At 38.1% G+C, this 14,943-nt stretch overlaps 3 protein-coding genes across 5 annotated transcripts; all 3 read left to right on the forward strand.

The window, feature by feature from the left end:
- The first annotated feature begins 657 nt into the window (after positions 1 to 657).
- Positions 658 to 5,665, forward strand: LOC145904311 (kelch-like protein 12). 3 transcript variants are annotated; one of them, XM_082992364.1, is made up of 13 exons: positions 658 to 794; positions 981 to 1,101; positions 1,599 to 1,669; positions 2,100 to 2,317; positions 2,487 to 2,636; positions 2,849 to 2,960; positions 3,063 to 3,145; positions 3,344 to 3,590; positions 3,677 to 3,823; positions 4,090 to 4,137; positions 4,202 to 4,321; positions 4,858 to 5,008; positions 5,175 to 5,665. In XM_082992364.1, the coding sequence occupies exons 2-13, from the start codon at positions 1,052 to 1,054 to the stop codon at positions 5,293 to 5,295; spliced, it is 1,518 nt and encodes a 505-aa protein (XP_082848490.1). In that variant the 5' UTR covers positions 658 to 794; positions 981 to 1,051; the 3' UTR covers positions 5,296 to 5,665. The 3 variants fall into 3 exon arrangements, with proteins under 3 accessions (XP_082848490.1, XP_082848488.1, XP_082848489.1); XM_082992362.1 differs by having other exon boundaries at positions 664 to 794; positions 1,516 to 1,669; XM_082992363.1 differs by having other exon boundaries at positions 664 to 794; positions 1,516 to 1,669; positions 3,419 to 3,590.
- Positions 5,666 to 7,499: 1,834 nt separating this feature from the next.
- On the forward strand, positions 7,500 to 9,182 carry LOC145890019 (amine sulfotransferase-like). The gene is made up of 7 exons (XM_082981065.1): positions 7,500 to 7,516; positions 7,604 to 7,751; positions 7,871 to 8,012; positions 8,235 to 8,350; positions 8,501 to 8,651; positions 8,841 to 8,961; positions 9,104 to 9,182. Exons 1-7 carry the CDS (start codon positions 7,500 to 7,502, stop codon positions 9,132 to 9,134), a joined length of 726 nt encoding a protein of 241 aa, XP_082837191.1. The 3' UTR covers positions 9,135 to 9,182.
- An 856-nt stretch (positions 9,183 to 10,038) lies between these two features.
- Positions 10,039 to 12,806, forward strand: LOC145912335 (amine sulfotransferase-like). The gene is made up of 8 exons (XM_082999764.1): positions 10,039 to 10,321; positions 10,861 to 10,974; positions 11,120 to 11,229; positions 11,398 to 11,539; positions 11,783 to 11,898; positions 12,042 to 12,198; positions 12,407 to 12,527; positions 12,657 to 12,806. Exons 1-8 carry the CDS (start codon positions 10,078 to 10,080, stop codon positions 12,685 to 12,687), a joined length of 1,035 nt encoding a protein of 344 aa, XP_082855890.1. The 5' UTR covers positions 10,039 to 10,077; the 3' UTR covers positions 12,688 to 12,806.
- Positions 12,807 to 14,943: the final 2,137 nt, after the last annotated feature.

Here is a 14,943-nt window from a genome sequence, read left to right on the forward strand (position 1 = left end):
CTTCAATAAAGGAGCAAACGGAAAATCCCCTGGTTGGAAACAACATTCAGCATCGATGGCGTTAACGTTAGTCGGTTGTGCCGACACTAAAAGTTGCGTCGTTGTCAATAGATTTTGTTTGTTGAACACCGTAAGCTAGTTGCCATGAGGTAGCAGCCTCCATACGGCAAAGTATTATTCGTGGCTTTTGTAAGTGTTCATCGTGTTTCGTTTTGTGAAAAATATCTACTGTATGTCATGCTATATCACGTTGCATTTAAACTATGATGGCAAATCATGCTTGTACGTGCAGGATTGTAACATCGCTAATAATTAACTGGTGGTAACTGGTTTGTAATGGCACCGGCGTATAAGTACATATATCTGCTGAACAACAGTGGCAAAAGAACGATTTTGTCTCTACGCTGTCAGTTTATGTTTGAACTTACAGTCAGTCATTACTTTAGCCGCGTGCCCTTGTGTTGGAAAAGTTTTTTGCGACTATAGGTAAAGTTGTGTGATCGTGTTACTTGAAAACTTGTCGTTTATTGGCACGGAGAACAAAGCGCATAACAGGGAGGTATAGAGGTAGCCAGAAATGCAACATGTGTGTGGATCACAGCATATATGACGTTTTTAAGTGATTTAATTTTCATAACTTTTTTGCGTACATTTAACAGCACCAGCACTCCGATTTATTCAGGCGGCGGTTGTTTAATAGTCCTATTCTGTACATGCCCACTCTTTACTATGAACATATCAAGGGTTCTAAAAGTGGGCGAACATACGAACACCATTCTGACCAATTTGGGGACGTAAGTATTTAATCACTTTATAGCACACAGCTTTGCAACAAACTTGAATTTACCTCTGAACATGCTTAAATTTACTGACGTCAACATGCTTCCCTTGCTATATACATCTGCCCCAATGTCAACATTAACGTCGTTCTGTAGGGTCTGTTTCAAACTTTCTATAAAGCTACAGCACTTTTGTTGCAGACAACGCGAACTCAAAGAACTCTGTGACGTCATAATCAAAGTGAAAGACTGTGTGTTCTACGCCCACAGAAATGTACTGGCTGCCGGAAGCGACCATTTTCACAGAATATTTACAACAGAGGTATGAGTCTGTAGACCGACATTCTAGTCTAGCTATCACCAAAGTACGACCCGCGAGTTAATTTAACAGGCTAGATTAGAAATCTTCCAATGTGATTAGTTGTGGTTACTTTCAACAATACGTAAAACCTCCATTTTCCATCATTCATTGATGACACAATGAATCCTCAGTTTTTTATATCTTCAGTAAGAAATCGCTCATATAATGTATTTTATACACAACCACTATTGACACCATTATGGTAAGAAATATGTTTTGTTGATGTCAGTTTTTCTGTAAACTTATAATTGTATTGGATCAGCATTCAACCCGAAAACATTAGTCCCACTCAAAAATCTGTCCTGATGTATTAAATAACTACCTCTTGTTTCGACCAGTTATGGTACCTTTTCAAGTTTCAAAAAATAATTCCAGATTAAAGAGAAATATCAGAGAACAGTTACCATAGGTGACGTCACACCTGGTGCTGTTAAGAAGGTTTTTGATTTCTTGTACAGCGGCGAAATCGAAGTGAGCACCAATAATGTAACGGACGTTGTGCACGCCGCTTCTGTCATGCAAGTACCAGGTAAATGTTCGGACGTTTTACGACTGCCCGCTACCCTACTATACCTCCATTCCGCAAAATTCCAACGAAATGCAATACTATGTGTATACATGATGTAGGCTATAATGATGGAAAAATATATAAAACCGAAACTACACTTTCACGGCCTGCTCAACTATTTCATTCTTAGTTTTCTTATTGTTAGTATTTTTTTATATTTAAGTAATTTTCTGCCTACTATTTTTATTACACACTTGCTTTGTCGCCATCAAACTTTGCGACTCATATTATGGAATGCACATTTTGCCATAAATATTGTGAGCTGTTTTAATCTTTGCGAATATCAAAGGTATGTGCAAGTGTATAAAACCAATTAAAGTAACGAAAACAAACCCGAGGTAACATATATTTTGTTGTTTAACGATTTACACAATGTGTTGACTTGGTGCAGACTTGTTGGATGCAATCAACGAATTTCTTACGGAAGTGGTGAATCCCCTTAACTGTTTGGATTTTCGAGAAATCGGGCGATTTTACTCTTTGGATAAACTCACCAACGTTTCTCACCGCTGTATTCTGGACAATTTTGAGAAGGTTTCGAAACAAGCAGAGTTCGCTAAACTTTCGTTGGTTTACCTCGAAGAAATCTTGGCATCTGATGACTTGATCGTAAGTAGTAGCAATCAGTCCAATACATATATTTACAAAGCAAGTACAGACTCTAGCACTTTGCCACCTCCTGATTTGTTAATTCCCTTCGTATGTAGTAGCACTTCGCAATTTATCTTTCAAAACACTCAATTTAAAATAATGCAGAAAATATTTTTTTGCTCTATAGGTGGCATCTGAGAGCATCGTATTTGAAGCGTTGATGATATGGACGAGACAATTAATGGATGAGCGAAAGCATTTGTTTCCGCGGCTTTTCAAAAACATACGACTTCAAAAGATGTCATCCGAATATCTTTCAGCTGAAGTATCGAAGGAGGTAATAAGGCATTTAAAGTCCAACTGCCAATATGCCTTGACAAACTGCAAACCTATTATGAGATGGTTATGCGTTTTGATGGCTTTTACGTGCTTCGGCAGCAAAAAAAATCCAAACATATTTTAAATTTTGGTCAAACGTACCACGATTTTTGCCTTATTTTTTAAAACATTGTTCAAGTTTTTCATTAATCGCGGAATTTAAATCCACAGCCTTTGGTTCGCGAATTCCACGTATGTCGCGATATCGTAGATGAAGCGTTTCGATTTCATTTGAGTCTCAACAGAAGGAATGACCAACGGGCGAGAAAAGGACAACGGACAGGTAAAACCGTTTACTACTGCAATATCAACAATTTTCTTGCGACAAAACCAGTTGCAGTCACAAAAATACAAAATTCGAATTCGTTTCATCATCTTTTCTCAGATATTCACTCAGTGGCACTTTTCAGCAATTCAAATTACCTTCATATCTTCAACACCGAATCAAAGCAATGGTCGTATATCAATGTAAGGTTTTATAGTATACTTGGGTAATGATGTTTTGACATTGAAATAACTATAGAATTAAGCACCTTATGTACACTTACTTTTTCACGCTTACATACGACATTTAGGGCAAAATAAGGCCTTGAAGCAGCTTGTGTAGCGAAGTTACTATAATTGATGTGTCTGATGAGATTCCAATTAGACCGAAATATAATACAGGGTCGATTTTCCGCTTGGAACGATTTTTACCCTGTACGGTTTTTCTGTCGTTTTCGTACATTCCCGATTCTGCAGCATCAAAACATGGTTGCACCATCCGGAAGCATCGTCACCTTCTATGAGGATGAGATTTACATTTTTCCTGCGGACAACAGCAACTCATTTCACGTTTATGCCAATGGGAATTGGAGGAATGAAACCGCGATTCCAAGCAGACGAGATTACGCCGAGGCCGCTGTCGTCGAAGGTGAATTGCTTTGGGTTTGAAAACTTGCAGAATGCTTGATTTATGTACTTAAAGTTGTATCAAGCAAACAGTTCATGTCTCTACAGGGAATTTGTACCTGATCGGCGGGATCGACATGAATCAGAATGCGATTCATAACGACGTTCTTGTTTATGATTTTAACAACAAATCTTGGACATATGTTTGCAACCTGCAGACCGGGAGGTTTGCGATGGGTGTTGTTGTGTACAGAAGTAAGTTGTTACGTTAAACCTGCATTTGGCGCCAACACTTATTTTTGCACTGTTCTGCTTCTCAAGCTTTCATCTTAGCTCGTCTTTGTTGCGCGCCGTAATCCATCACCGTAAAAAATAAAGTCCACCAATGAGACAAAAACGTACTGCAATTTTTGCTTCCAAATGTTTGTGGCCTATCCACGTCCATAAAAACAGTCACATAACGGATTGTATGGCTACGAATTCTATTAAGTTAACGTTTCAATTTCTACATTGTTCTGTAGATGAGATATACAATTTAGGAGGGTATACTGATGTTGGAAAGACCACAGGTACAATTATTTCTCTTTCTTCTTCTTCTATTGTGACACTGCTCCTAACGCACTTTGTTTCCAGCCTCCTGCGCGGTTGAAACTTTGGACACGGAGTCAAAAATTTTGACCCCTAAGTCGAACATGAACACAGAACGGGCGATGTTTGGAACCGTGTTGTTTGGAGACAGAATCTACGCCTTTGGTATGAAAACAAAGCAGCAAGCAATGTTTTTAGTCCATTTGAGGATCTCCACAAATTAATGTAGCCAAAGCGAACGTTACGCTTGGTTAAAAACACAATTTTAGGGATAAATTGTCCCATAGTGATAGAGCGTGCTGGTCCCAATGAACCACGTTAAAGCAACCACATGTGAAAAATCTTGTGTTAATAAAAACACGCATTTAATTTCGAAAACGATCTAAATTTTCTGATAGTAAAATTGGGGTGAAATCGAACGATTTGAACATTGTTATTGCAACCAGCATGGTTAAACCACTGTGGTTCACTGCATTTAAGAAGTCATTTATACATATGATTGAGATAAATTATCCCCAAAATATCTTTAATTTAGCGTATAATGTTCACTTTGGCCATATAAGCTTGTCGAGATATACCAGTTGACCTAATGTAACGGGAAATTCCACCAATGCAACAACATTTTAACCATGGTTCATTGTTCATTGACTTTTTCGTTCCTGTTTATCAAGCCCACAACAATTTTTATGCTTTCGTCGCAGGTGGAATTGGCAACAACGGGACTGTATTAACTTCTGTTGAATTTATGGATATCGAGGAGAGTGTTTGGACAAACTTCACCACAGACATTCCTGTGGAGCTTGGAGCCAATTCGGCTTGCTGTGTGGGGAATCGCGTTGTTTTGCTTGGAAAGTAAGCAGATGTTGTATCCCGCATACGTTTATTTGCCATACCGGGATTCGAACCCAGGTTATCATGTGCACAAACCTTGATATAAAAAACGTGGCAGTTTGCACGTTTCAGCGGGTGAAGTACGGTTCGAACCACTAATCTTTAGACTATGCCAACAAATTTACAGAGAAAACGTGCTGCTGAGTTTCGACACATGCACTTCGACGTGGAGAACAGAAAGTCAAGTCCTCCCATCAGTGCAAGGAGCTAAACTTGTTCCGTTGCCATGTAATGATGAGGAAAGATAAAGAACAATTTTTACTGGCAGTTGATAAATGTGCGTGCAGGGTGTAGCGTTGCAACAAACAACCTTGTGGTGACAAATATTGATTTTTCAAAACATCAGGTTTTAGCGAATATTTTTGATGCGCTACAACTCTTGTGGACTGCATGTTATATGATTTATGGTCAAAGATATGAGCAAAAAACAAGCCATACCATATATATTATGACCAGTAGTCAATATGTAGCAAACTATACGTTGAACGTCCTTCTAAAGTTGTGTTTTTAGCGTTTGATTCTCTTTTATGTATCAGCTTACGTGCCATCAATTTTCTAACCTCAAAATTTTTGAAAAAGCAACCTCGTGAAGACGCTGCTATGTAACCCAAAAAAAAGTAACCCTGCTGAACAATTTGTGAATTGTTGACATGGTTTAAATTGAACTTAGTTAGCATTGGATTTTAAAGGCTAAGAACTTGTGTCAACACATTCAACGTATCTAGTTAATCAAGTAGTCGAAGTAAATGCACAAAGTTTTTCGACTAACTTGGCCGCATTACAGGGCAGCGAATGACAAAATTAAATTCAACGCACAAAAAACATAATTTCATTGCATTCTCACTTGGTGTAATTTGACTTTTTTGATGGCAATTATCACAGGTCCACACTGCAGCCACTCAAACATAGAATGAAAAAACCAACAATGCACGTTGAATCCTTTTCAAGTGAATCTATTACGTCACAAGCTTAATTACTGTTCAAGCGTCAACAAAACATACACGTATGTCGTATGTACAAGATATAAAGGCGATGTATATCATTCCTCCCGCACAATTTAGTTCTACAGCGGAGAATAAAAATCGGGTCGCCTTCGCTCGCGTGTAGGATAACGTCCAGCGCGGTTGTGTTGTTGGGCGTCCTCACTGTAGGACACGTTTCTGCGTGGTCCTGACCAGCATTATCACTTTTATCGCTGGAAATCTCCGGCAATCGTGGTTGACGTGTCTTTTCCACACACCTCTGTGCACGAAGCGTTCTGCTTCTCCGTTTGAAGCTGGGTGAAATACGTGCGATGTGACATGACGAATATCCAGTCAAGCTGGTATCACGATCCGACTTTGAAGCAACGTCCAAAGAATTTTCGGATTACGTTGAACTACATACGTTATATCTGCTTTTGATATCGAGTAATTACGACAATGTGTCAACACATTAACATATTCACACGAAAGTTTAAATTTCTGAAAACAATCAACGTCATGAAGAGGCTTGCATTCTCACGTGGTGTAATTTGCGTAAAGCATTGTGCCTTGGCAAAACTTTCTGGACTCCACGGTTGATTACGCAGAAAAGAAAAAGTGCTCTGTGTGTTGAATTTTGATGTCTGGACTTTGGTGCATGAACGAGAAGGCTAAAAGTTGTTTATTAACTAGACCGGGCAGTTGAGCAAAGCAAAAGCCTACCGAACTGTCTCTGATAAGAGTTGTCACAAACTAGATCAATCGTTTAGTAATAAGCTCTTTTTTGGCATTTTGGCAATATTTTAGTGTTAGTGAAGTATTTATACCAACCCAATATATTTCAAAACAAAGGCCTAATTTTTCTTGAGTGTTATACTGAAGCCTATTACATAATGTCTTTACGCAAATTACCACCTTTTATAAGAGATGCTTACATGCTTTTACCCGAAAACAAGCGACCAGATCCAAAAGAATTTATCCAGTATATGAGGGATGTGTTCAAGGAACCTATCCAAGTTTCAGAATGGAAAGGTTACCGGATGTTTCCTGCTTTTGAAGCCGAAACAGCCCAATATTGTTATGATCATTTTGTCCCACACAGTGGAGATGTGATCGTTGCAACATATGGGCGCACGGGTAAGTACAGCTTGGTAATGAATATAGAGAGCAATCAACATTTCGTAACATAAATTTTACATTTTAATAACAGTTGCCAAATGCATCTTTTCTCAAAACATTTATTTTGTTACAAACGCTGGAAATATATAACGTCTAATTTTCTAATTTAGGGACCCATTGGCTTCAGGAGATTCTGCGTGGGATCTTTTTCTGCAAAGACCCAGAGCAACTAAAATCAAACCAACGCCTGAGTGTGTTTTTCACGCGTCTGGAAACTGGTCCAGGTAGCACAGAAACATATGCAATTATTGCAATCTACCCTTTTGCTAATTTAAGCAGAAATGCGAACATTTTGACTGGAGTCAAGAAGAATGTATCGCACGGAAAAGTAACAGAACAGAAACTCTATTAATGTTTTCCGCAAATATTTGCTTGATTGCTGTGTCATTTAGTGTGTTAAACAACCAAAAAAAAGTTCATACCAAACTAAAGCCTTGCACTACTTTTACTTAGTGTCCAAATATAAGGTGCTGGAAAACCTCAACGTGAAAAGAAGGTGTCTGTCCACCCATTTACCAGCGGAACTGTTCAATTTTGAAAAATTCAAAAAATATGGAGCAAAGGTAACAGGCTACTGTTTTTGGATAAGATAAATACAATAAAAGGCTTTGCAGCCAATTCCCTCTTACAAAAGTTGAAAACTCTAAGTAAATAAGAAGCTGACAAAGTTTGATGTGTTCAGGTTTTCTACGTGATTCGCAACCCCAAAGATCAGGCGGTGTCATGGTGTAAGTTTATCTTATCACAAGAATACATCGGCAATTACCCACTAAACGAACGATATCCCAAAGACGAAAAGCTTTTCTACGATTCTTATATATCAGGTATGATGAAACCGATAAAGAAATTTACAGAAGTTTTCGTCGCGCGCTGTTTCAATATCGTCGGCGCTACCACTGGCACCACTACATGTACGTCCATTAAAAGAAGTATATAAGAAAGCTGCGCTATTAGTAACAATGCTGTAATCTTCCAGGAAATCTTTTCAACCTATACCGATATGCATGAAGGTTGGTAGATGCGAACTAATCATACATCGTGTTTAGGTGAACAACACACGTTTGCAAAACCAGGCGAGGGTTATTTGGAACATGTGCGAGATTGGTATCGACACAAAGACGACCCAAATGTTATGATTCTGATGTACGAAGATATTAAACAGGTAAAAAACAATACTAATCGACTGGCCTGTACTTCACCTAACGATGGATAAATGTAAGACAATTGACAAACATTTGCTTTTATGACTTTCTTAACAGGGCTATCGGTTGCTTCGTTACATCAAAAAATTCCTTTGTTTTTCTTCCTGCAGGACCTGGCAGAAAATATACAAAATATTGCCAACTTTTTAGGAGTTAATTTAGCCGATGAAGACTTGGTGAGGATTGTGGACAACGTGTCGTTTCCGTCCATGAAGAACAACACTAACTTTGGAGACAGACAAATGTCATCGAACATTTTTCGTAAAGGTCATAAATTTATATAATATTGTAATGTTTATTGCAATAAAGATTCAAAATAATATTCGTTTGGAGGGTTCTTATGATAATAAAAATTAAAGGGTACTTTTGTATAAATCATATGTAGACCTACCTACCCTGGGAGTTTCAGTATAATCAATACGTTTCATGTATTTCTCTGTTCAATTGTAGGAGAAGTTGGAACGTGGGTGGATCACCTAAGTAAAGAACAGTCGGATTTGATTGACAGGAAGGTGGAAAAAGTATTAGGAGATACTGACGTAAAGTTCATCTACAGTATCAACTCGAAATGGTATATGGTTACCGAATTATGTATTGCGGAATATCGATTAACTACAAAGGCTTAAAATATAACTTTATCTATAATCATGCGCAATGTATGTATGTGTTTGTAAGTTACGTAGACACAAATTTTTTTTTATTTTTTTTTACAGTAAACAGGAAGAACGGAAATCCAAGTTATGAAGTCAACAAATCGGTGTTAAAAAAAGATGCAAAACCGATTATAATTATGTAAATTATTTATTTTCATCGATGTTTCTCGTGCTATATTGAAATTTTGTCCACTAACATTACGCCCAATACCGATGGTATTTTTGTTCAGCATCGAAGTGTCCACAAACATTACTTCTGATCGAGAAATTGCCATATCAAGATTATATTTCTTTAACGTTTCCATGGAAAATACAAAAATAAAGTCACGAGAGGTTATGTTTCTATTGTTCTGATGCGTAAATATATAATTGAACCATTCGGTGATTTTAAGGTGAATGCTGTGACACAAAATGTCAAAGCTTATATTGACGATCATCCGCCTTTGAGCCACGCCCAAAGAATTTTTGGATCACTGCAATCACAAACGCTGGATCAGCTTTTGAGACCGAGCAATTACGACAATGTGTCAACGCATTAAACTTATTCAGGAAGTTGAAGGTCAAAGCAAACGCACGATGTTTTTGGTAAAATTTTGCCACATTTTTTAAACAAGTACTCTGAAAACGCAATTCAACGCACCAAAACTTTGTCGCGATTAAGGTGTGAAGTAAACGTATTTTGTGTAATCAATGCGACGTCACGAATCGTTCAGGATGTTTTTTACGGTTGATTGCACAGAAAGAAAAAAAGTTTTTGCTGTCGGCAATGCTGCGTGACAAAGGAACAGGCAAAACAAACATGTCCTTTAGCTGCCAAAGTTTGACTTGACCGTGCAAACAGTTGGTTATTATACTTAGCCGTTGTACCAAGCACTAGCTTGCTGCACAGCTATATCTTATTGCTAGTAGGCTTCATTATTCATATCATAGTTTGCTAATAACTTTTAAAACCCTTTTCGCCGGAAGTGCTTTGATTCAGTTTGTTTTGCAGCTAATTGTGATCTTACTTAAGTGTTACTCAAGTCTATTACATAATGTCTTCACGTAAATTGCCATCTTATATTCAAAATGCTTACATGCTTTTACCTGAAAACAAGCGACCAGATCCAGAAGAATTTATCCAGTATATGAGGGATATGTTCAAGGAACCTGTCCGTGTTTCGGAATGGAAAGGTTACCGGATGTTTCCTGGTTTGGAAGCCGAAACAGCCAAATATTGTTATGAACATTTTGTCCCACACAGTGGAGATGTAGTCGTTGCAACATGTGGGCGTACGGGTAAGCAGATCATTATATACCGATATAGCTGTAATCATTATTTCACTGTAGCTATTTTAAGTCAACAACTTCTACCACAGCAAATTTTACGCTGCCCACCGTAGTCATGCTCCACGAAAATGGAGTGCAGTGGGTGTGGCGCAACGGGCGTCTAGGGGATCCATAACAAACAATTAGGGGCCCGCGAACATCAATTTTTGAAACTGAGGGATTTCTATCGTAAAGGATGGGTTCTACCGATAAGGTTATGTGATCTCCATTAAAAGGGCACCGACACATTATATTTTAAGGACCCAGGGGACAATAATCAAAGTGTTTATTTTTACACAAACTAGGTTTTCTGCAATGTGGGCACAGAAATTGTAAAACGCAGAACGCCGCGAAAACAAATACGACGTCTTGTTGAAACAGAACGTATGTAACAATTATCCACCGGACGAAATCACGCTTTGTTGTAGAATATGCAACTTGTGTCGTATTTATTTTTTGGTAATGTTTTTAATCATTTTAAAACTTATTTATGTTCAGTATAATTTCAGGGACTCACTGGATTCAGGAGATCTTGCGTCAAATTATTTTCTGCAAGAACCAAAATCAGTTAAAAGCAGTCCAACGAATCGCTTCGTTTTTTTCACATCTGGAGCAAGGTCCAGGTATCAGGGGCGTGTAGGTTTGGTGGGCTTGCAATTGCAAAATGCTTTTGGCACAGTATACCAACATCAATTTAAATTATATGCTTCAAGAAAAATTTATAAATTTATTTTATTAATGATCAACTCATCTTATCCATTTGCTTAGTTTCCAAATACAAGGTGCTGGAAAACCTTAACGTGGAAAGAAGGTGTCTTTCAACCCACTTACCAGCAGAACTGTTTAATTTCGAAAAATTTAGAAAATACGGAGCGAAGGTAACGAAATTTAACAACTTGTTATTAACCGTATAGTTACAGGGCATTTATTTTTGTATTTTTTATAGCATGCCCCCAACGAGTTTAAAATTTTGTTCGCCACTTAGTCAAATCTTCCTTCATAATTAAACACATTAAACAAGCAAAGTTTAATATGTTTATATTAAGGTTTTCTACGTGATTCGTAATCCCAAAGATCAAGCAGTTTCATGGTGTAAGTTTGTCTCGTCTCAGACTCACATTGACAACTACCCATTAAACGAAAGATATCCCAAGGACGAAAAGCTTTTCTACGATTCTTATATATCAGGTAATCGGGTCAGAGTTTACCAGTGTACGTCATCTTACTTTGGCACGTTGCTACGATATTGTATTATTGAATTGCAGCCATTTCAAAACACTGTAAAATTGACAAAGTGTATAAAAGCTATCGTAGTGCTGTATCCCTCCAAGAAAGTTGTTTAAACTATATTCAATATGCGTCAAAAACAGTGCAAAATGCCCAATATGCGAGAAAGTTGCAATATATGGATTAATGATAAATCGTGTTTAGGTGAACAACACACGTTTGCAAAACCAGGTGAGGGTTATTTGGAACATGTGCGAGATTGGTATAAACACAAAGACGACCCAAATGTTATGATTCTGATGTACGAAGATATAAAACAGGTAAAAAAAACAGTACTAATCACCTGGCCTGTACTTCACCTAACGATGGATAAATGTAAGATAATTAAAACATAATCTCTGTACACAGAAACGCTATCCATTGTTTTATTGCACCTAAAAATCCTTTGTTTTTCTTCCTGCAGAATCTGGAAGAAAATATACAAAAAATTGCCAACTTTTTGGAAGTTAACTTATCCGATGAAGACGTGGTGAGGATTGTGGACAACGTGTCGTTTTTGTCCATGAAGAACAACACTAACTTTGGTGATAAACTGTTGTCAAAGAGACTTTTTCGTAAAGGTATATATACCCTAGCTACCATTTGTAAAAACACGTTTAATAAATATTCATACCAAATGAACGAATATTTTGTTTTAATTGTGTTGAAATATTTGAACAAGTACAATAAACGTTGAAATTATATTTTTGAAAAAGGAAAACTAATCATTAAGACGCATTGTCTGCCTATAAACTCAAATAATTAGTTCGAAAATATTTTTTAATGTAGGAGAAGTTGGGACGTGGGTGGATCACCTAAGTAAAGAACAGTCGGATTTGATTGACAGGAAGGTGGAAAAAGTATTAGGAGATACTGACGTAAAGTTCATCTACAGCATCAGCCAACAATGGTATATGGTTACTGAATAATGTAGTAAGAGAAGCGTATGAAATATTCATAACGATTAACGTCAAAACCATTAAATCATGTAATTACTGTTTTGTATCGACACAAAACTATGTGTTTATGTTTTTCACAGCACACAGGAAAACGGTAAAGCCAAGTTATGAAGTCAACAAACCGGTTTTCAAATACACTGAAAACCGTTGGTTTTAATTTGCTATGTGTCAATTACTCGCTCGTATTTCCGCCCATCTTACTCACGTGGAATATATTGAAGCAACTTTGACGTCTTTTGAAACCATATCTTCGTGTTGAGGCGAATCTTGGCAATGGTGTTTCGTCAAGCCCGCTGGCAATGGTGTTTCCTCTCTCCTCTAAACGTGTTCACTGAGGCGAGACTTGCGGGACATTAAGCAAACTTGTAACTTTCGTTAGACAAGAAAGAGGATGCGTCTGGTGGAAAGGCGAGAACCCGGTTCATGCGAACCAGATTATTCAATTGTGAGATTTGAGGATAACTGTAGAAGTGAAACCATAGCAACTGGAGTTTGTATTTTTTTTGGTTTAGTCGAAAATATTTGGTTCCCGCGCGTGTTATATTGCAACCAAGCCAGGTAATGCAATTAGGCAAACTGCCCTTCGTTTGGAGAGTTTGAACATCAGTAATAGGTTTACTATTAAATGTCAAACGGGTTTACTCTAAATCAGTATAAGAACAATAACTACATTACCCAAAATAATGTGACCAACCTGTTCCTGAAATGCGGTGCAGGTACACCAAGATAACAAGGAAACGGTGCCTGACCCCGAGGCAAAAACATGGACGAGGCCTGGTCATTAATTCCAGGTGGTGCAAAATAACTCGAGCGAGGCTGAGCTATGAGAGTAGGAGAATTCGGTTTCGTAGTGATCGGTCGAATAATGGCGTTTGTTAATGCGGCACCGTAATGTGAGGCGGCGCTTCCAGGAGCGTTAAAACCGCTTGTACAACCGAACAAATCGTTACCTGGCAAATCATCAGCTGTAGAGGAAACTAATGTCTGACATGTCTGCTGAGTGGCTGCGTGAGATGTAGTCCCGAAATCGCCTGGCGTGACCAACATTGCAACCCCTTTACTGAAAAAAATCATAAATCAGAAGGTTAATTGCGTCGGGGTCACCAAATTTCTGCAGGGACGTTAATCAAAACGTGTAAAGAATTATAACACTGCCGTATATCTGACTCCTGAAAAAAGCTTCTATCAAACTCAAAGTTAAGCGATCAGTTTAATAAATAATTAACAATCGTACGACGAGTTTACAACCCCACAACGTGCGCATGAGTCTCGGTAGGTATGTCTGCCCTGACATGCTCTGCCTCGTGTGGTCAAGTAATCATGTCTCAGAAAGTTCTTCGGATATATAGTGTATTCATATACTTCAATAGGCTTGACATAACAGTACATAACGGTGTCTTCGGTTCAATTGTATATTATTTTGATCTTGATTTGGTTCAGTTAAATAGAACAGAACTGTAGACTGATTTTCGATTAGAATGGTGATTCCACAAAGAATGTAGTTAAAGGCACACATGAGTGTTTATGTTTGGGTTACAGGAAGCTGGTTGGTTGATTTAGTCACGTAATGCAGTGCAACACTTGGTCGTCAAAGAGCGGACGATGTCTGTAGTTTTCGTCCGAGTATGATAGGGATTGGTGCGTTCGTAGTAAGTGAGTACGTGACAAAAAAACCATTGCCGGAAGCCAATTAAAACCGGGTGATGCCAGGACAAAGATAATTAGTTAAGAACATAAAGGTCATTACACTTTAAAAGACGTCATAATATAAGGGAAATAAGATGTTCACAGATATATATGCTCGCGGCAGGCATTACAAAAAAACAAGAATGTGGTCTATAGTAAAAACGACAAGAAATCTTGGTGAAATTATCAACACCATTAAAGCATAAAACATGATGCATATTTGCAAAGCTTGACGTTTGCTGGCTTGTCTGGCAAGTTGTGCGCCTGTGCACCAGTGTGCCTTGGCCACAATATACCCCGTGAAACCACTGAACTCCTGTAGCTCAGTTGGTAGAGCGTTGGGCCTGGTTAGCCAAAAGTCGTGAGTTTAAACCTTACCTGGAGCTTGATTTTTCAAATCTTGCTCCGACTTGTCGTGAAAAAGTGGCTGATCCAGCTAGGCTGCATTATCTGGGCTGCCAAGCGTGCAAACCTCATGATCGCAATACGTGAGCTATGATCGCCAAGCAAGGACCTGTGCAGTGGGTCGATCATGCCATTGCATGTGATATCACTGCGGTATTTGCAAAGCAAGTGAAACAAGGATTTTACAGATTTGGGTCATAAATGTTAGTGTAAATATGAATATTTAGCCGCATTATTACAATGTCAATATATTCGTTTTTCAAGGTTTTTATTATT

Source organism: Ascidia mentula, chromosome 1, assembly GCF_947561715.1.
Source record: "Ascidia mentula chromosome 1, kaAscMent1.1, whole genome shotgun sequence".
NCBI classification, from domain to species: Eukaryota; Metazoa; Chordata; class Ascidiacea; order Phlebobranchia; family Ascidiidae; genus Ascidia; species Ascidia mentula.